General features: G+C 39.1%; 1 protein-coding gene across 1 annotated transcript in view; it reads left to right on the plus strand.

The window, feature by feature from the left end:
* The window catches only part of spen (spen family transcriptional repressor), a 29,922-nt gene that overhangs the window by 6,030 nt on the left and 2,228 nt on the right, over positions 1-21,664 (plus strand). The window contains exons 3-13 of the mRNA XM_026920472.3: positions 3,280-3,906; positions 10,751-10,908; positions 10,995-11,195; positions 11,552-11,703; positions 11,866-11,991; positions 12,380-12,493; positions 12,588-12,701; positions 12,832-12,932; positions 13,049-20,585; positions 20,740-21,075; positions 21,207-21,401. Coding sequence (XP_026776273.2) covers positions 3,280-3,906; positions 10,751-10,908; positions 10,995-11,195; positions 11,552-11,703; positions 11,866-11,991; positions 12,380-12,493; positions 12,588-12,701; positions 12,832-12,932; positions 13,049-20,585; positions 20,740-21,075; positions 21,207-21,401 — 9,661 coding nt within the window. The remainder of the gene's footprint in view (positions 1-3,279; positions 3,907-10,750; positions 10,909-10,994; positions 11,196-11,551; positions 11,704-11,865; positions 11,992-12,379; positions 12,494-12,587; positions 12,702-12,831; positions 12,933-13,048; positions 20,586-20,739; positions 21,076-21,206; positions 21,402-21,664) is intronic.

Genomic DNA, 21,664 nt, shown 5'->3' on the forward strand with positions numbered 1-21,664 from the left:
TTTCTCTGAAGCCTAGGGAACCACACGTTTCTTGTAGCTTGCATTTCTCTTCCAAGCATTTTGAGGGCAGGGCAAGAGAATTAAATTATTATTCTGGAGAGAATGTAGTAATTGTAAAGCTCTGCTGCTGTTAGATTGAAACATGTTAAAGATGATTACTCAGTCATGCTAAGTATATAGTGTTTAGAATATAGCATGGAAAGTATTCTCTTTGAAGCACAAGGCTCTCAGTTGGATATTATAGAGAACAGATTCAAGGGCATGTGTTGGATATCATGATATCCTGGGACTTCTGCAAGCAAAGGGAAAGTCCACTGTATTGCCCTTACCTGGGATTGCCCTGACCTGGAGTACAGTACTGTCCATCATGGATTAATATCTTACTATTTTTGTATTTTATTATGACACAACTTAGAATACTGTGGTACTCAGTTGTGACATATTATTGGTAATTGGATTAAAGAAAAGAGAAAAATGGGTGGGTCTTAAATGATTCACTGGACTCACTGGATGGGGTTCAACGGATTCACGTTGGATTAATGCAGACAAACACAAGGATATTTTATTGCTACAGAGGTACCGTGTTCTCTTTTTCCTTTGGAATCATGTGTGTTATTAGAATTCTGCCATTAATTACATGGGAGACTTCTGCCATTGGCCATCATGGCAGAAACTGACAGAAACAGTGAGCAAACATCTTTATTTATTATTTATTTTTAGACCATTTTCATTTTATTTCTGCTTTGTTATTTTTGCTGATAATCTCCAAAGAATAAAGGACTGTATATTGGATATAAAGGAGTATACGGTCCAACCAACTGAAGATGGAACATAATGCATTTTTGGATCATGAACTTAAACTGAAGATGGAGGTATGGTTTTGCACTGGGTGAAGTTAATCACTTTCACCATGGATTTCAGATTTGGATTACCTCTCCAATGCTGGATCTAGAACCATGAATGACTTTGGATACAATACTAACTGCACCAGAAGTCAACAAAACAAGGATTTTTTTGAGTCACCTACTGAACTAATTCTCTGGCACTGGATTATTGCTAGGTATCTGAAAGTTACATTTGGAAAATGTTACCTCGGGATTAGTAAACATTTTTGAGAAAAGGACTTGGATTATAATTTTTACAATGATTTTTTTTTCCCCGATTGTTCCCAGTTTGAGGATGTACTTTCTGGAGTCAAAAGCAAAGAATCAAATCAAAATTTTTTCGGTGCATAAAGCAAGATTTGAAACGGTGGCCTTATGGAGTTCGAATATATTTACATATGTATATTACATATTTATATTTTGAAAGTCTCAATCCACGGAGACACAAAAAAAAGCAAGAAATTCAGTCAAAGTGGATTTATTATTCTTTCTTAAGGCCTCATACTGTTTTGTCTCCATAGACATTTTCTGACACGCTCAATTTTTGGAATATCTCAGGATTAACCCAGCCCCAAGATAAGGATTATTCCTTCGTTTTTTTTCCTACCATTTTTAAAACATTCTACATTTTTAACTTTTTTTTTTTTTTTTGCTCACAAAGTTCTGTCTCCCTAAATTGTATTTGGAATTGTAGGTCGAGTTACCACTGTCTGAAAAGGTTGGTATGTTCTGCCCTGTGTATTTTAGCCGTTCTCTAACTCCTAGTTTAATCCTGTGTCTTTCTTTCCTATTCCCACTAACAGCTATTTTTGATAGCTATTTTGCTGTCCCGTCTCTGTGACTCTCCCTGGCTCTTTGCCCTTTGCTCTACCCCTTATAAATTGAAAGAAATGGAAGGCTAGAAAAAATGAAAATGGCTAGTCTGAAATGTATATGGATATGGAGTAGAGGAATTAAGAGCTGTGGAGTGTTAATTGGCACAACGCGTCACTTAAATTTCTAACTTACTGTTTTTTTTTTTTGTTTGTTTTTGTTTTTTTTAATTACAAGAGTGGACTTTGTGCTGCAAAGATTGCTCACAGTCAGGTTACACCACGAGTCCAGTTCAATTGCCAAATACAAATATTAAAGTGGAAATCAAATAAAATTTCAAGTTTTAAGATGGGTTTTGCAGTAGGCATTTAAATATTTAGAATTTCAAGGATTTATATAAAATGAACCAAAAAAAAAAGGTTAATTTTAAGGTACAAGATTCCTAAAAGCTTATTTGCACATGATATTTAGAAGGTTGTCTTTCTCAGTGTTTAAATAGTTACTCTAGTTATTTATGACTTAAATGTTTTTCTTACAATTCTTAAGTACAGTAGAAACCAGTTTACATTGTGCAGATTTGATTATAGTAACTAACACATTATTTAACACTGTTAACACAATATTTTCTTAAAAAGCATTTTCACAGTTTTCCACTTTTTCAACCCGTTCCATTAAATTCTCCAAACCTCTAAACTATTAAATTTTATATTTAATGGGCCTAATCTTTTTTCGACCAACATTTTCTTGCTATAAAAAAAGATTATTAAAAAGGCTTATTAACCTACATAGATCTTGCTTGCTAAATTACTAATGTACTACACCATCTTATTCACTTCGGTGCAACATTGTAATAATGCCTGCGTATATGACGGCATGCTTTATGACTCAAACTGTCACACAAGTTTTAACAGGGTTTCATGAGCATGAACTTTGGCTCTTTTCTCGTGTCTCTGAATAGTTCATTATATTGACCCAGTATGCCTCAGCTTAGATTACTTACTAGTCAATTTTTTTGTTTTTAAATAAGAAAGCTTTAATCAAAGAATAAGATTATTAACTAGTCGAAAGTTTGTTTTTTTCTCCAAAGTAAAATATTGTATGTCACAATATATCCACAGATACAATTTAAAATGCAAATTGTCTAAAATAATTTAAATGTTGTATTCTTGTAAAATATGCTGATAATAATAATACGGCCTGTGATGCTATGCTGTATGGATAGCTCAGTAGTTTTTATACATAGAAACTGAATTTATTTTATTTTGAATTTATTTTAGACTATACAATATTACCATAACAAAAGTTGGCCTAAATATATGAGCTTAGTCATACATAATTGATCTGTTGCATTTTCTTTTCCCGTTCTGAGGAATTTTGCTGTGAAAACAGCTTCACAAAATGATATCCTTACAAAGTTAGAGTGAAAATAGTATTACATTACAGCCTATATTTGGATTCATCTAAATAACATCTAAAATGCATGTTACCTGACAATCAAATTAGATAAATTAGTAGTTCACGTCATAATAACATTCCTGTCATTCTCTCCATCCATCCTCCATCCTTCTCCGTGTCTCCTTAGGGCATCAGAAAGCCGGGAACGCACTTATGATCACAGTGCCTATGGACACCATGACCGTGGCAGTAGCAGCAGTAGTTTTGATCGCCAGCGGCACTACGATACGGAGTATTATCGGGACCCACGGGACCGAACTCTTAGTGGAGGTGGTAGTGGGAGTGCTAGTTCCTCCAGTGCAAGTACAGGAGGAGCCTCTTTAGTGGTCACTGGAGGGTCTGGAGCAACAGGTTCAAGCAGCAGTGCTGCTGGTGGAAGCAGTGCTAACACTGCTGGAACAGGAAGCGGGGGATCCACATCAGGTGGAGTTAACTTTTATGGATCTCGATGTCGGAGCCCTGGTCGCTTTGAGACTACAGAAACACGCTACGAGGCCCGTGCGCGTGAATCATTTACACTGGCCAGCGTGGTGCACCGGGATCTCTATCGGGAGGAGAGAGGCAGACGAGGAGATAGGACTTACCGCCACAGCCGCAGCCGGTCTCCGCACACCTCACAATCACACAATGTGTCACCACAGAGGTTGACCAGTCCGGCAGCAAGACCCCCCCATTCCCCAAGTGGCTCTGGCTCCCATAGCCGCTCTTCTAGCTCCGACTCGGCCAGCAGCACCAGCAGCAGCGGCAGTGGCAGGTCAGTGAAAAATCTATCAAAAATCTATCATATCTAATGCATCATTTTTAAAATTTACAGTGTCTTTGTATTGGACTATGGTTAGTGTTTGATAAAAACCTTACAACTGTAAATTTCATATTGGGAGCTTATTTGCTTTTTTGATACATGAATTTGCTATCTGTATCCTTTATTGGGTGGTTCTATCTGCTCTTGTTTCTCTTATTGGATTTAGCCGTCAAATGTACGATATTATCAGTGTTTCTTCCATCATTGCTAGTAACGAGCAAAAAATGTTGCAGATGAATAAACCTGCATGGTAGACCTTTCCTGTTTGGCAAGTGCGGTCACGATGGTTGTAGGAAATAAAACTAGAACATAGATGTAACATAGATGTATGTTTGTTGCATTTTGTATAGGGTATCTTGGGAAGGAGGTTGAGATGATTTAGTAAGATTAAAATAAAATTTGTAAATCTTGTGTAGTGTACCTTTGACCATCTGTATTTCGTAACCATTTTACAGCTGCAGTGATTGATTATCTAAGATATCAATGCCAAAAAAGCAATCGGTTGATAAGATAGTAATAACCATCAAGGTTTCTCTTAAGGAAACCATACACCAGCCTTTTGTGTTTCAGTGAAAAGCTAGTGTTTCTTAGTAAGCAAGTTTTTTTTTTTTTTTTTTTTTTGCAAATGTAAGTTTTTTTTTTTTTTTTTTTTTTTTTTTTTTGCAAATGTAAGTGACAATAAATAGAGAGACAACAGTTCAGTTTGACTTGCATTCACAAATGAGCAGTTTCTCAATGTTGTTTTGCCTTTATGTCCATACTTCAAAGATTCGTAGTCTAGCACATAGGTGAATTCAGTAAAGTACAACATTATCTGCTACCAAAGTGAAGCCATTGATTGCGTTCCTGCCCTGCATTCCTGGCTTTTTTGCAGGGCAAGCTTTATCTCATTGAGACTGACCGCTCCCGTAGTTGTACTTTTAGCCTTGCTAAGCCACCTCAAGTACCCCTTGGTCCGTCCTGGAGCTTGGGATGAGATGATGTATGGGGAGGAGTAACACATCTAATATTGCTCACAACTATTTTGATTGGCCATTCGAGTCATGGCTGTTCGGTGGGTAGGGAAACATCCCGTCTCAAATGGCATCTCACTGGCTATAACAAACCTTACAAGAAATGATGATCTGAGAAGTGATCATGGCAGCAGTAACTGGGTTCTTTCTATTTGTAGGTTTATACATAAAAACAGATAAATGAATAATAAATTTAACTTTAAGTACAATTTAAACACAACATTAGAAATTAAGCATTTTGAAGATTTTCACGCATCTGTTTACCATGAACCATGTTTAAGACAAGAATTTCATTACTACATACCTACATAATGTTAGGCAGATGATGCGGTAATGTGGTACGGTAAGCTATATTTGCATACCATGAGTGCATTAAGCCCTATATCGAATGTTACAGAGAAAGATGAACAGTAGCTGAAAGTATTTCATGGCTATCCTGTCAAATCAAATTTCTAATACATCTTTCTTTAATATAGCATACTCAGTGTTATTCATCAGTAAATTTATTTATTTATTTATTTATTTATTTTTTTTTTTTTAACTTTCATCTTTCCGGTGCTACACATTGAAAATCAGATATCACTTGTTGCTGCGCTTAAAAAAAACCCATCACTCTGCTTTTTCGGGGTCTGTGTGCTTCAGCCACTCATACTCTTAAAGTCAAGTAACGTGTTACTTCCCCATCTTTTGTTCTAAAAGTTGTGTGGCTTTGTCCCTTTTCAGCTCTAAATGTCTTTATGCTTTTAAATTTTCTGCCATTCTTTTTGGAAATCTGTCTTTGCACCTCCCAACACTGGGCCTACATTTTCATTTAGAAGGTTATGAGCTGTTTTTTTTTTGTTCTGTTATGTCCATTTGGCACTGTTGTACTGTAGCCTTACCTTAAAAGATTTTTAAATGTTTCATGCTTGACAATATCTACTGCAGTTATCACAGGTCTCATTTATCATGCAATAAATATATAGGCTAATTAAGCAAAGACATAGTTTCACCGATTTCAAAGTGGCACATTGCAGTTCCTACATGTCTAAAGTATATTGATAATTCTCAGTCTTGGTATAACACAAAATCATGTGTAATATCGCCTTTTCCTTGACTATTTTTACATGATGCACATGTCTGAATAACTCACATGAATCAGTTCACCAAAATTAATAAAAATTAATCAATAATTTAACATTTATACATTTGGCTAAATACACTGTCTGCAGGTATTAATACCAATTTGGAGTTTGCAAAAAAATGCAATTTATCCATTATGATAATTTCGTTATATATGATCAGTGGTGCAGCATTTTAAAAATTGGCTTCCATTTTTTTTCTTAAAAAAAGCTTTCTCTGAATGGTTCTGATTCACTGAACTTTTCTTTTTTTTTACTTTAGTTTCTTCTTGAGTATAAATGCTCAGATGTATGTAATTACTGTTTTTCTGAAAATATTGATGAGACAAAGTTTTCCTGGAAATACTGATGAGATACAGTATAATGTCAGTATTTCCACATAAATGCTTTAGTCACCATAGTTGTTTTATGAAGTTGTTTATTCATTATTATGGTGTGACTGAGGTCAAGTGATTTTGTGAATCTTAGTTAATTCATGCCTATGCCATAATCAGAAATTGATGAAAATTAAACTGTGTACCATAATTCACCTAACAACAAGATGCTAAAATACTGTTCCCACCGTTCATATATGCATCCGCTGTTATGTTATGTTAAGGAAGAAATGCTGTCAGGTGTCAAGGAGCTGTAAGATGCAAGATTGTAAGTGACTGGTATATTTTTTTTCTGCCCACTTGTGCAGCGTGGGTGTGAAGTCCCCCACCCCCGTGAGATCCAGCTAGAACTGGAAATTTCTTGCTACTGCTGGATCGCTGCCCACTCCCACAGCCCAGCCTCCGTCAGCATTGCTTCCGGATGTGAGAGAGAGAGAGTGAGTGAGTGTGTTGGTGGGCAGTGCAGAGATGTAACAGAGATGACAAAAGGAAGCTGTGTGGATAGCAGACTATCCAGGAAAGGCTGTTCTCTGTTAATTATTAATGCTGAGACACAGTGCTTCGTTTGGTTCAGTATGTTTGGGGAAACACTGATGGCTTCAAAGAATGTGTAAACCGCCTTTAAATATGCTGCACCCAAATGAAATCTTCCTTGTCTAATTCTTTTCTATTTATTTTACAAGCAGTAGGCTATTTGTTTAAAGTGTAACTAACTATAATAAGTTAGCTACTTTTACACGGACCAGGGCTACATACTGCTTGAAGAATGAAAACAAACTGGGAACGGACAGTATTTTAATGGGTGTGGGAAAAAAAAATCATTTTATATATTAGCCATAACATTAAAACCACTGACAGGTGAAGTGAATAACATTGATTATCTCACTACAATGGCACCTGTCAAGGGTTGGGATATATTAGGCAGCAAGTGAACAGTCAGTTCTCGAAGTCGATGTGTTGGAAGCAGGGAAAATGGGCAAGCATAAGGATCTGAGTGACTTTGACAAGGGACAGATTGTGATGGCTAGATGACTGGGTCAGAGCATCTCCAAAAACGGCAGGTCTTCCCGGTATGCATTGATTAGTACCTACCAAAAGTGTTTCAAAGAAGGACAACCGGTGACAGGGTGACACCTCGCAACATACAGGACTTAAAGGATCTGCTGCTAATGTCGGATATATATATATATATATATATGTATGTATGTGAGTGTCCAGGTGGTCTGTTGATCGTCCACTCGATCATAGAATAATGGTTAGATAAGTAACAGTGTTCTTTTTACAAGGGTTTGTAACATATCCTCATGGTGCACCTGGCCAGATAATAACAGACAGCATGTACATTGTGCCAATACAATACCATGTTGATACTGCTTCCTGTTGAAGATGAGAATCCCTGAAGGTGTTCATACTGTTCTTTAAGGTATTGAGGATGAAAATCCACTCAATTGCTCATACTGATCTATTCCGTTTTGACTTGTTTATTTGTGGTAAATCTTCTGTTTGCAGACAATACTGTTGCATACATTTTTAGTTAAGACTCTGAAAGAGATGCTTCTAGTTGACTCTGCAAAAACTCTGCAAAAAAAAGACATTCTTTACGGCGTGAAAAAAAAAAAACTTTCCACTTGCCTGCATTAGACAGAGCATTTGCAATCACAAGAGTGTGTCTGACCCCTTGTGAACTTTCTACTATGCTGGGTTCCCCTAACTACAAGATTAGTGGTCAGCTGTGCCACAGTAACCTATTCGTCTGTGACAGTAGGTCTAGTCTGATGGGTAGAGGTCACACAGTACCTACCCGTAACATCAACAGACAGAACCACAGCCTGTTCGACTAGCGTAGGGCTATCGGCAACACTGGTTCTGCTCAGTGTGTTGAAGTGTCATCCATAACAGTGACCGCAGTGTGAAGGCATACAGCTGTAGATTTGGCCAGTTGTTTGACCAATACTTCCCATCGCAAAGCCACTGTCTCTGCCCTGTCTATTAGTCACATTGTGCACTGAGTTGTCTGTTTGCATACAGATTGACTTCCATTTTTGCTGAAGGTGTTCCGAATTAGTTGGCATGCTGCGAGAGTGCATCTGATTGTATCAGCCTGGTAGGTATGACGTTTTCGAAGATAGCAGATGTTAATCTGCCCACTGCCAAAGCTTGTTCACCACCTCAACAATGCTTGCAATCCCCCTCTCGTGGTTGATGTAAAATTCCGCTGTGGTGTTGATCTGCATTAGCACATGTGATCCTTTTAGGAGTTCCTGAAAATCTTGCCACACTAGCCACACAACTGCCTTTCAACTGTGTTGATATGCAGGGCCAACACTGGTCCAATGCACATCAATACCTATAATTAAGAATTAAGAACGAATGTCATTGCAGGCCAAAAACAAGTAACTTGTCGCTAGTGTCCATTTTGTTTGAAAAATAGATGGAATTGCAGTTATTTACAGAATCCTTTTTTACTGAATATCCCAGTAATTTTTTTATAGTCTTCCAGTTTGAAGTGATGCCTATATATATAATATACAGTTTTTTTCTTCTTTTCTACTGTGGCTTTCTGGAAACTGTGAAAAATGACACCTTTAGCTTACATCTTTTGTATTTCACACACCACTAACACTGCAAGTCTGCAAGCATTCTTTTCCTGACTCATTACCATTGGTGAGGTTAAAAGAAAATTCAGTAACAAATGTTTTTTAGAATTAAATAATCAATTTTGATAATCAGCTAATCTTACAATGTTCCAAGTAAGGTAACTAATAAATCACAAACAGAATTTGACAAAATATTGACAAAACATCTTTACTTAGATGTATATATGAATGGCTCCAAATCAGTACCCTAAAAATATGTTGCTTTGCCATAAATCTTAGTAAAAGCAAAAACTGGATTAAACCAATATGCCTTGTTAAAATACTAAACTAGAATTTCACATATTTTTCTAGTATGGTTTCAAAAATAAGAAGCTGCGTCCATAAAACATTATACAATATCAGGCTTGCACATTTTTGAGTGATAAATCTCCCACAGTCATCATTCAATGTTCAGTCAGTGTAGTATGAGATTTCTTCTATGTTACATGCATCAGGACTGAGACCCCGCAGGACATTTTTTTTTCTGTCATGTGGACAGTCAGAAATGATGATCATGGAGCAAAGAGAAAAAATACAGCCAGGGCGACTACGATTTAGGTTATAGCATGTTCTCATTTTGGTAATTAATTCCAGAAAGAATAGAGCACAGCTCCCCTTTTTGTTTCCTGTCGCTCACGCTTTCAAGAGTCATGAATGTGCACACTTCAGCTTAGTGTGAAACCTTTTTCCACATTCAATCTGACAACTTCTGTCTGAGCAAGCAAACTTGCAAGTCAACGTGAAAGCAACAGTGCACCAACTGAAAACAGTCACTCAGTGGCTTCACTAGTGTTTTATACTCAGAAACAGAGACCTATGCAGTTTTATATTATAAAACGGCTCTATCTATGACAAGTTAAAATTTTATTCACCAGTATTTCAGAAGTAGCTAGTAGTTCTTACTAATGCTGCTTTATAGAAATAATGAATGGTTTGTTGTGAGGATTTACAATGATTCTTTGAGGTAATTTTATAATGCATGCTGGCTATTGTAATGAGCACTGATGAGGGTAAATGCAACAGTACTATAAAATACTTGCTGTCTTTCCTCCTTCAGTTGTTTGTTAAGAGGATGATAGCATTGCCACCTTACAACTCCAGGGGCCCTGGTTTGATCCTGAGATTGTGTTACTGTTTGTGTGGAGTTTTTTTAATTTCTCCTTGTGTTCTCATGGGTTTTCTTCCACTTCCCAAAAACATGTCAGTAGGTGGACTGTCTATTCTAAATTGCCCCTAGGGGGAAATGTGTGTGTGCTTGATGCCCAGCAATAGACTGCCTTTCTGTCTAGGGTATATTTGTTGCTTGCACCCACAGGCTCTGGATCCAACATAACCCTGACCAGGATAAAGTGATTACTGAAGATGATTAAATGAAGAATAAACGAATGAAGAATAAATGAATAAAAATCAGAGAGATTACAAAATGATTGTAACTGCTATAGTTTTTCATGTTGTGCTAACTTTTTTTTTAAGGATTCACGTATGTTATGTTGCTTCAGGTCCCTTCAAATTCTGTTGTATTGACAAAACAGTTAAGACTAAGTTAAAAAAAAAAGTTATATTGCATATAGGTTATATATTGTATACAAGTTATATATTATATATAAAAATATTGACAGTGAATTTACAGGGTTTTTCTGCTTTATGAATAGTGAATCCAGTAGCAGCTCCAGTGATGAGTCTCCGGCTCGATCTGTTCAGTCAGCTGCTGTACCAGCTCCTTCCTCTCAACCTCTGCCTCCACTGGAGAAAGATGAGCCCCGCAAGAGTTTTGGTATCAAAGTGCAGAACCTCCCTGTGCGTTCAACAGGTAAACTTCTGGGATTATTCTATGATCATGATACTGATGGTGATCATGCTTGTGACAGTTTATGACACTGTTTTGTCAAATTTCAGATACAAGTCTGAAAGATGGTCTTTTCCATGAATTTAAGAAACATGGAAAAGTGACTTCAGTTCAGATTCATGGTGCCTCTGAAGAAAGATATGGACTTGTATTTTTTCGTCAGCAAGAGGACCAGGAAAAAGCTCTTAGTGCATCCAAGGGGAAGCTCTTTTTTGGGATGCAAATTGATGTTACTGCTTGGACTGGCCCTGGTGAGTTCGTATTTTTTAAAGGTAGCCTTGAATACCTTTTTAATGGAGAATGTTAAAAGGATACAGACAAAAATTCTTTTGTTTTAGGTTAATCTGTTAAATAGGGGATATTTTACTCACTGTAAATATACTACTTGTATGGATAAACTGCAGTGTCTTGAAAAACTATTTCGTACCCAGTGCTATGTAAATCTAATTTTGTAAATTGACTGGTAATATGAGTGTGTTCAACTGACATATTTTACACACATTGATATATTGTTCTTTAAGTCATTTCACAGAATGAATACAACTTTATCATATGTACTGGATTGCAGCATTTGTGCTAATTATATGTCCATGTTATTGGCATGTAGAGACCGAAAGTGAGAATGAGTTCCGGCCACTTGATGAACGGATAGATGAATTTCATCCCAAAGCTACGCGAACACTGTTCATTGGAAATTTAGAGAAGACCACAAGTTACCATGACCTGCTTAACATCTTTCAGCGCTTTGGGGACATTGTTGTAAGTTGACTATAAGTAATAGAAAAAATTGCTCTTGCCAAATGTGTTCAGTGTTGTATTTTGGTCTCACATTAGTTTAATGGGAAACCTATTTCTTGAATTAATTTAAACTGAAAGACTAATGATTATATGCTACATGTTTACCTCGTCCATCCTCTACAGGATATTGATATAAAGAAGGTAAATGGTGCCCCACAGTATGCCTTTCTGCAATACTGTGACATCGCTAGTGTCTGCAAAGCAATAAAGAAAATGGATGGCGAGTACCTTGGGAGTAATCGGTTAAAGGTGAGCATTAAAATGTATACCTTATTATTATGTTTTTAAAAAACAAATCCTGGAAATGTTAGTATGAGCTCTGTTGTGCTGGTCAAGTTTAATTCACTGGTCTTACATGGGTGTGTTTCTGTTTCGGTTGGGCGTAAGCAGTTTTTTTAGTTTTTTCAAGTGTCTGTAAGTGAAATTTATCACTGGTCTTTGTAGAAATGTGGAGATGATTTGACTGGATACTACAGCATCACTCCTAACCCAACCTCTTTTTACAACTGTGCTGCTAGGTTACTACTTCGTCCTGAGAATATATTATATCATGAACTTATGCCTTAGCTTTGTGCTTGCATTGTGACGTCTAAAACTGAATGACCATTACTGCTTTCTTTATTTCTTTGTTTTACAGTTAGGATTTGGAAAAAGTATGCCTACCACATGTGTATGGTTGGATGGACTGGCTTCAAACATTACAGAACAGTATCTTACAAGACATTTTTGCCGTTATGGACATGTTGTTAAGGTACTCGTTATTCCTAAGATTAATTTCAGTTTAATCTCCCTATATTTTTCCCAAGTGATTCCCATTTACATTATTACTTTTCTGGCTTCACTAGGTTGTGTTTGACAGACTGAAGGGAATGGCCCTTGTCCTTTATAACAATATTGAATGTGCACAGGCTGCAGTAAAGGAAACCAAGGGTTGGAAGATTGGGGGTAACAAAATTAAGGTGCACAAATTTGGCTATTACATGTATATAAAATTTACTTTCATTTAATTTGATAGTGTGTTTTTCATTTGTGGTTGCTTAGTGTTCTTGTTTTTTTTTTCATCAATTGTCATTATTATTTTTTTTTTAGGTTGACTTTGCCAACCATGAGAGTCAGATGGCTTTTTACCGTTCGATGCAGGCATCAGGACAGGACATCAGAGATTTTTATGATATTCTTTCTGACCGTCGGTTAGTGAAATTGTGTGTTTTTTTTAATCATTAAATCATTGTTTTTTTTTTACTTTTATGTTAGGTCAGTATCTTTAGAAAAACATTTAACTGCACACTTTTTCTCCCTTTTGCAGAGATGAACGACGACAACTCTATCATGAATTCTCCACCGAGCGGGCATGCTATGAAAATGTAAGAACACCTGGAACCTACGCAGAAGAACTGCGTCGCAAATATTCTGCCAGAAGTCGAGAATTTTACACAGAATGGGATCCTTACACAACAGACTACTATGACCCAAGATATTATGATGAACCTTGTGAATTCAGGGACTACCGAGACCCTTATGAGCAAGACATAAGAAAATACAGCTACATGCAGCGAGAACGCAATAGAGACAGAGAACGCTTTGAAACAGACAGAGAACGTGATCATAGCCGACGGACAGCTGAACACAATCAAAGTCCTTCTCATCCACGTCGTCCTTCTAGCCCGACTGCTTCCCCTGTTCTAACTGAACGCCTAGTTAGTGACTCTGAACTTCATATTTATAGTCGCTCATCTGAGAGAAGTGGCAGTTGCAGCTCAATTTCTCCACCACGCTTTGAAAAGCCGGACAGAATTCGTTTGGAGCGGTACAGTAAAAGTGATAAACTTGAGAAGGAAAGGCCACTTTTTGAAGCAGATCGTGGAAATGTGGGTGAAAAAGAAAGGCGAGCTGGACGTAAGGATAAAGGAGAAAAGGACAGAATTGAGAAGCACAAATTAAGGAAGTTAAAACTTTCATCTCCTAGTGTTCCATCATCCGAGACAGACCTTGAACCTGACAGGGAGGCTAGCCCTGATACAGCACAGCGTAATTCTGGCAAAACACTGGCCAAAGAAAAAGAATCTGGAAAAGGAAGACTAGATCTTCCACCTTGTGTTGTTCATTTAACACGTGTCAAAGAAAAGGAAGGAAAGTTTATTGACCATGGGATTGTTGAGAAACAAAGAATGAAGACTGCCAGTGATCATGTCAGTCCTCCAACTCCACCACCCTTGGCTGATCACAAGACTATGTTGCATCGTATAGAAATTCAAAGTAGAGAGGTCCTTAAACATGGAAAAATGCCTAAAGATAAATGTTTGGCTAGCCAAGTAGAGACTATAGACAAAGAAGGCAAAATCAAAGGCAGAAAATACCTAAAAGCTGAGCCTGTTTTTGAAAAAAGCAATTCTGATGCTGATCGCTTAGCTGCTCGAAAGAGGCGTTTTGAGGAAGAAACAACAAGAACTAATCGCCTGAGAAGAGTAACCGAGGATGAAGATGAAGGGCGACTTGGACTGAAGTGGCTGGGCCATATTCATTTCTCAAAGGGGCTAGACGAGGACAAGAAATATGCTCAACTTGAGATGCCCAAGCATGAGGGCAGAATCGATAAGAATGAGTGTCTGGTTACTTTAAGTACCACAAGTGAAGGGCCAGACTCAGAAATGACCAAAAATCTTGGTCACAATATAGACCTGCAACTTAGGGAACTGGCAGAGGAAGCAACAGATCCTATAAATGATCTTGATAAGAGGATGCATGGAGCAAAGGATCAGCAGTACCTCAGTCTTAAGGTGTCTGATGACAGAAACTTAGAAATGGAACAGCACTTAATTGACCTTAAAAGGCACTCTGCATTGCAACAAATAGATGCACTGAATAGTAAAGAAAGGTTACTCTTTGATCTGGACCACTCACAAAGCTGTAGAAAACAAATGGAGCAAAGCCGTCGTCTCCAGCAGCAGCTACAAGACTGTGACAATACAGATAAAACTGAAAGTACATTTAGCACTGATGTACAAGACTTTGATCATCAAAGTCTTGGAAATGTGTTAGGCAAAACCCCTCTGGATGTTACTGACGTATCACCTCCTCTCAAGCGAAAGAGGTCAGAAGCATTTGATTATCATTTTATCACTAATAAAGAGTGCAATTATCAGGGTTCCAGGCAACTAAATGATGATTCTGAAAGGAATGTTACTTCTGCCTTAGTTGATGAAGATTTGCCTGCAGACTCATTACCTTTGAATGCTGATAAAGCAAAAGACAAACATAAACCAGAAAGCAACTCACACTGGGATGGATTTAAATGCAATAATCACAACACTCTAACAGACATAGAGTTATTAAAGGCTAAGAAATCACTGATTGGTAATGAGGGTCTGAGTTGGGAGAGTAAAATGAAACAGGACACAATGAAAGAAACAAGCTTTCCCAGCACCATTGTGAAACGTGAGAGCATTAGAAAGCGCCTTGTACACGAACTGGAGCCTGGAGAGGTTCGGTCAGACTCTGATGATGATGATGATGACTACACACATATGTCACCAAAGCTGGACTTGTCCCTCAAAAGGGAATGTGAGGGAAAAGTTTTGGACCTCAAGCTCTCGGGTTCCTTGGAAAAAAACAAGTTCTATGAATTTGCACTGGATAAGACAATAACACCAGACACAAAAGCCTTGCTTGAGCGGGCTAAGTCTCTCTCTTCATCAAGGGAAGATAATTGGTCTTTCCTTGGCTATGACTCACGGTTCACAAGCTTTCGAAATTGCACAGACAAAGAGAAAGTTGAGCCCACACCAAGACCCATTCCATCCTGGTATATGAAAAAAAAGAAAATCCGGTCTGACTGTGAAGGAAAGCTTGATGACAAAAAACAAGACCCAAAGCGAGAAGAACAAGAGAGTGGAGAACTATTTGCGTCTCGTTTTCTGCACAGCTCTATCTTTGAGCAGGACTCAAGACGTCTCCGACATCTTGAATGCAAAGACAATGATCCTGAGATTGGAATCAGTAGAGAGAAGGCTACGATCACTGTAGAAAAGGCTGAGACTGTAGGAGCAGACCTTGTGCAGGAGCCCATAGTGCTGTTCCATAACCGATTTTTGGAGCTACAGCAAAAAAAAGACAAAGACCAAGAGTCACACTCTTTGGAAAAAAACGTTGAGGCTGAGACAGTCGAGAAAAATACTGCACCAAATCAAGAACAAGTTCAGTCCCCTAAAGAACCTGATGTTGTGATTGGTTTAAAATCAGTAAGCCCTTCGTTATCGGAATCTCTCCTCAACCCCACAGAGGCTTTTGTACATCAGAATAAGCCAGTCTGTCCTGTTACTGAGTCATCTTTGTTACCAGTTATTGATGAGAAATTTGAAGATACTCAAATAGTCTCCCATCAACTGTCCAGCCCAATGCATGACATTAAAGCAGCTCTTCCAGTAAGCACACCACCTTTGACAAAGATGGACAGCACTGAAGTAGAGCCTGAAGAGGAAATTTATGAACACAAAGGAATTGCAGTGAACACTTTAGCTGAGGAGCAAAATGTTGATGTAAAACCTCCAACACCTGGTGCATGCTTAAGTAATTTGGAGGCAGAGTCTGATCCTGCTGACTGTCTATCTCCTATTCCAGCTAAGCTTAAAGATGTACAAGTGCCTCTTAAAGTAGAGTTGGCTGAAGAGAAAACAGAATATCTTGATTGTAATTCTCACCAGAATGTGGAGTCATCTCTGGAGATGCAGTTGGTGGTCTCTGAACCCGAGGTTGAACCAACACAACCAGTACGGAAACAAGTTAAGAATAAAAAAGCAAAAGCAAACCCATCAGCATTATTACCTATGCTAGCATCTCAACCAGCTAGCACTGAGAAACCAGCAATACGAAAGAGTGAACGGATTGACAGGGAAAAGCTGAAAAGGACATTGTCACCAAGAGGAGAGGCAACAAAAATGATATCTGACTCCAAAAACTCTTCCAAATCGCCTGTTTATTCAACAGATTTGGAACAGATCAATGACCCAAGCATGCCCCATGGCAGAACACGACAGCGTCGGAATGTTCGTTCTGTCTATGCCACACCACATGAGGATGAGGTGCATCAACAGCAAGGGAAAGATTTTGCTGAATCTTCGCGTTCCATGCGCAAGCGTGCTGATAAAGAATCTGTACAGCAGGATGTATTGACTCCACCAGCCAGCACAAGGAGAGGCCGTCCACCAAAAACACGTAAAAGAGTGGATGATGTGTCTCCAATGAAGGGGGAGCAGACAAAAACACCTGAAGTTGATGACACTAATATCAAAGAGTCTGGAAAAGGTGGTGAAATTACTAAAGTTGCAGAGGGGTGGCGCTCTCCTCGCTCTCAAAAGGTTCAGGCAATAGTTAGAGCTGGACAGAGCAGAAAACCAGCTAAAACGGACAAACCATCAGAGGTTGATATCTCTGAAAGCTTGAAGTCTCAAGTTAAAGCAAAAGATGAGACTCCCTCCCTGGAAAAAGTGGCTAAAAAGTCAGAAACAGATCTGATGGACAAACCACAGATGTCTGAAAAATGTGTGAAGGTCAAGGTGCCAAGATTGACACGTAATACCAAAACAGTCCCTATTGATAAGTCAGTTAATCTTAAAAACCTTGTTATTGATCTTAGTGGAGATGCAGTTAAAGATGCACTGTATTCTGGGGATGAGAGCAGTCAACACTGTCAAGATCCTTCAAAGACAACTAAAACAGAATTACCTGTCAAAGAGGAGTCTAGAACTGCAAAAGACTTCAAAGATGTAGATGATCTCAGTCCAGATGAGAGGGAAGAATTTCTCTTAGATGTGGAGCCTCCTGCTGAGCCAGAGGCAGTGTTCCTTGCCCGTCAAATGGAATTAGAGAGAGCAGTGGAAAATATTTCTAATCTAGCGGTTGAGCAACCACCACCCTACAAGGAATCATCTTGTCAACCTCCTGTTGTATTAACACCTGTTGCAGCAGAGTCAGATCAAACTGAGGTAGAAAAGCCTGCCAATCCTGCAAGTGAAACTGAGCTTGCTGCTGCAATTGACTCAATTACTGCTGAGAATATTTCTGCTGATGCAGATGGATTTCACACTCCACCTACTTACACATCACTCCTTCCAGCATCAGAGTCACTCGTCTTACCCACTTCAAATGAGGTCATAGAACCAGAGACAAACTTGGTAATAAAGAATATAAGGGATTTTGAGCCAAGTAGTAGTTTGACTCCAGATTCCAAGTCATCTCAACCAACAGTTGTTACTGAATGTCCACCATCAGAGGTACCCAAGAAGGGAGGAAGACCTCGACTAAAAACACCAAAGAAATCCAAAGCTCGAAAAGTTTCTGCCAACAAAAAATCAGATGTGATATCACATGCAGTATTGGAAGCTGAACTGGCAGCAGTTAAACTACCTGAGTCAATTCCTGAAGACATGCCAACCACCAATCCTAAAACAGCCACTTCAGCTGCAGCAGCTACTGTAGTCACTGTCGCTGCTGCATGTAAACATGATGTTGCATCAGTGGTGACCTTAAACACTCCAAAGGAGGCAGAACAACCTGCTATAGACCAGCCCGAACCTCAAGAATCAGCCTTCCATTCTGGAACTAACAGTCCTTCATATTTTAGGTCACCAGAACCATCATCAGAACCAGTAGCACCTGCTCTTACCCCACCATCAACCTGCCTAAATATAACACCATCTCATTCAGCTAAGGTACCTCACACAACCCCAGACTGGGTGACCAGGACAGAAGAGAAAGTGATACCTCCTATACACAAAGTTGCTGTAGTTGCATCAGCTCCAACTGTGGTAGTAGGTGGTCACTCTGCAAATACTGCAATTCCCCCTGACACAAAAGCCTCTGATATTGATCCTAGCTCTAGCACCTTAAGGAAGATTCTAATGGAACCAAAATATGTATCTGCTTTAAACAGCAGTTCTGTGCCAAGCACACTGCTCACAACATCATTAACAGACCCCAGAATGTCCCAGAATGAGAGTTTACCTGTTATAAAATCCTCAGTACTTGAGGATAGACCCAGTCCTGTAACACCAGTTACACCTCAAATGGTGCCTCCACAACAACCTCCTCCACAATCCAGTGAAAATTTGAATATCTTTAAGGAAAAAATGGGCAACACAGTTATCTCTTCTACTGCTACCTCTGTCATTAGTCGAATTCCTATGCCCTTTGATTTTGACAACACCCCGCGTATATCTTTGAGCAACCGCAGCTCTGGACTGTCTCAGCCCAAGCACAAGTATCGTTTTGGCATGAATGACAACAATAGGTACCATGGACTCTCAAATTCTGATGAGGGACGATCTTCTGATAATACACCTAGTAACACAGGCTCAGGTCCTGGTTTGAGGGTAAACACCTCAGAGGGTGTGATGGTACTGAGTTATTCAGGGCAAAAGACAGAGGGTCCCCAGCGTATTGTTGCTAAAATTAGCCAAATCCCACCAGCCAGTGCAGTTGACATTGAATTTCAGCAGTCTGTTTCAAAATCTCATGTTAAACAAGAGCAACTTCAACCTCAGCCATCTACTCCTAAAGTATCCCAGACACCCACAACTCAAGGACACACAGGTGCTATATTAAGCAACCAGGGGTTCAATGCCCAGCCTGTCATTTCCTCCATAAAAAAGGAAGGTCCTGTTTCTGACAAATCTGAAGCATCTTCTCATATTGGTTCACAGAGTGCTCCTTTGAAAACATTCCAACATTTAAGTCCCAGTCATCAGGTCTTGAGGTACAATCAATCTATGTTACAGCAACATCATATTAAAAAAGCATCTGTTCTAGAACCTATTTCAGTGAAAGGTGATGTTAAACAATCACAGTCCTTCAATCACAGCCCAGTTTTAAGTCCACACCCCTCCCCTTTGCCAGGAAATCACATTTCAAGTCCAGCAACTCCTAATGATAGATTGGCCTGTCATCCAAAACATGAATTACACTGTCCAAGGACTTTGGCATCTCCATTCTCTAAAGTTTGCCCACCTAGTACCTCAGTAGGCTTGGGGGCAAGTGGGCCTAACTATGTGACAAACGTACATCATCCTGAACAGTCTGTCATTATGCACCCTCACAATGCTACACAATCAGTCACAATTGGTCAGTTGTCCCAAGGAAATGTCAGACTGAATACTCCTCTAGCTGGAATTAACTATGGAATACGTACAGATTCTCTCTCCTCCTCAACATCTGGTCCACCACAACGCTCCACTACACCACAACCAGCAATAATGAGAGATAGGCTATTGAAGCAACATGCAAGTGCTGGCCAGGTGACTGGGGCAAATGAAAATGATGTGCGACACTTCCATCAAGGAACACATAGGTCATCTGTGGCCCAGTTACACACAGATGTCGTGGTAATGCAGCCTGAGTACAAAGGGATACATCGTGGGGGGTTGCATCTGGATCACTACAACAGAGACTTACGTGTACTTATGCCCCAACAGTTAACAGAGCACCCAGGTGTTCTTGAAGCTCACAAGGCTCAAACACCAGAGCCTCCTTCTTTGTCATCACCCTCACATATATCTTCAGCATCTTCAAAATCGCCCTCTGTTAAGAATTCTCCATTGACTCTGAGAGACTCACCAAAGGCACTGGAGGTGAAAATGTCACAGTCTACTCATTCTCCTCATTCAGAGAGTAGAATAATTGGTCATACTCCTGGCTCAGTCATTTCTGCTCAAGGAGTACAGCGGATACATACTGGCAGTCCTGGCTCCATCCCTGAATTTTATAGAGAAATGCATGGCTTCCATTCCCAATTACCTGGTTCCTCAGTAATTGGGATTAACATGGCTAATTATGGCATTGCACCATCTCAGGTGAGTAATCATAGTGTAACTAAATGGTAGGAAAAGTGTTTTAGTTGTTCTGTGTTCACAAAATTCAAGTTTAAAATCATACACTTAAAATTTCATTAAGCAAATTAAACCACTGCATTTTAAAAACAATTGTATGTATCCTTCTCCTTATCAGAATTCTCAGGAAGGTGAACACAGATCTAAAGCTGCCCATATTGCATCTGGCGGCCCGCTTAGGGAAACAACACTTAGCATGCCGCATGTTAGGCATCCAGGCTCAATGGATATGTCTCGTGTACATCGGATCCAGGGCGAGACCACCTCTCCTGTTTACACCTCTCCAACTGCCATTACACCCAAATCGGAATTATCTCACTCTCTACAGAAGGGACCTCAGAGTGTTTCGTCAGGGCTCATTTCACTTCTTCCTTCAGCACCATCCAATATAAGACCAGATATAAAAACTGACAGTGCTGGGCACTCATCAGTTGACATGGTTCAACTGTTGAAGGTAGGTTTATTATATTACCAATAGTTATTCAGATTGTAGAGAATTCATTGGATGTTGATTATGTGTCTTAAGAACAAATACTTATATTTATATGTAACTGTTGTGCTTTCTGCCTTTTTCTCTTTGAGCAGAAGTATCCTATTGTATGGCAAGGTCACTTGGCACTCAAGAATGATAGTGCTGCAGTCCAGTTACACTTTGTTTCCGGTAATAATGTCCTGGCTCACCGTTCACTGCCTCCTTCAGAAGGAGGTCCCCCTCTTCGCATTGCCCAGAGAATGCGTTTAGAAGCTTCCCAGCTTGAGGGAGTTGCAAGGAGGATGACTGTAAGCACCTTTGCTTCCTTTTACAACTGTAGTTACATTTGAAATATGCATATGTACATGTTTGGATTATGCAGTCACAGTTGTATGTATATGTAGGGTGAGGAGACATTTTAGAGCAAGGTTATCAAAATCAGGGCCGCATGACTATTTATTTTTATGGTTTCCCTCTTCCAGCATGCAAAATCCAGCACTATAAGGCCTTAGTAATTAGGTTATGAGTTAAATGGGGTAGAATGCCAAACACTACAGTGCTGTTGGCTCCA

The sequence above is a fragment of the Pangasianodon hypophthalmus genome, chromosome 16 (genome assembly GCF_027358585.1).
Source record: "Pangasianodon hypophthalmus isolate fPanHyp1 chromosome 16, fPanHyp1.pri, whole genome shotgun sequence".
Taxonomy (NCBI): domain Eukaryota; kingdom Metazoa; phylum Chordata; class Actinopteri; order Siluriformes; family Pangasiidae; genus Pangasianodon; species Pangasianodon hypophthalmus.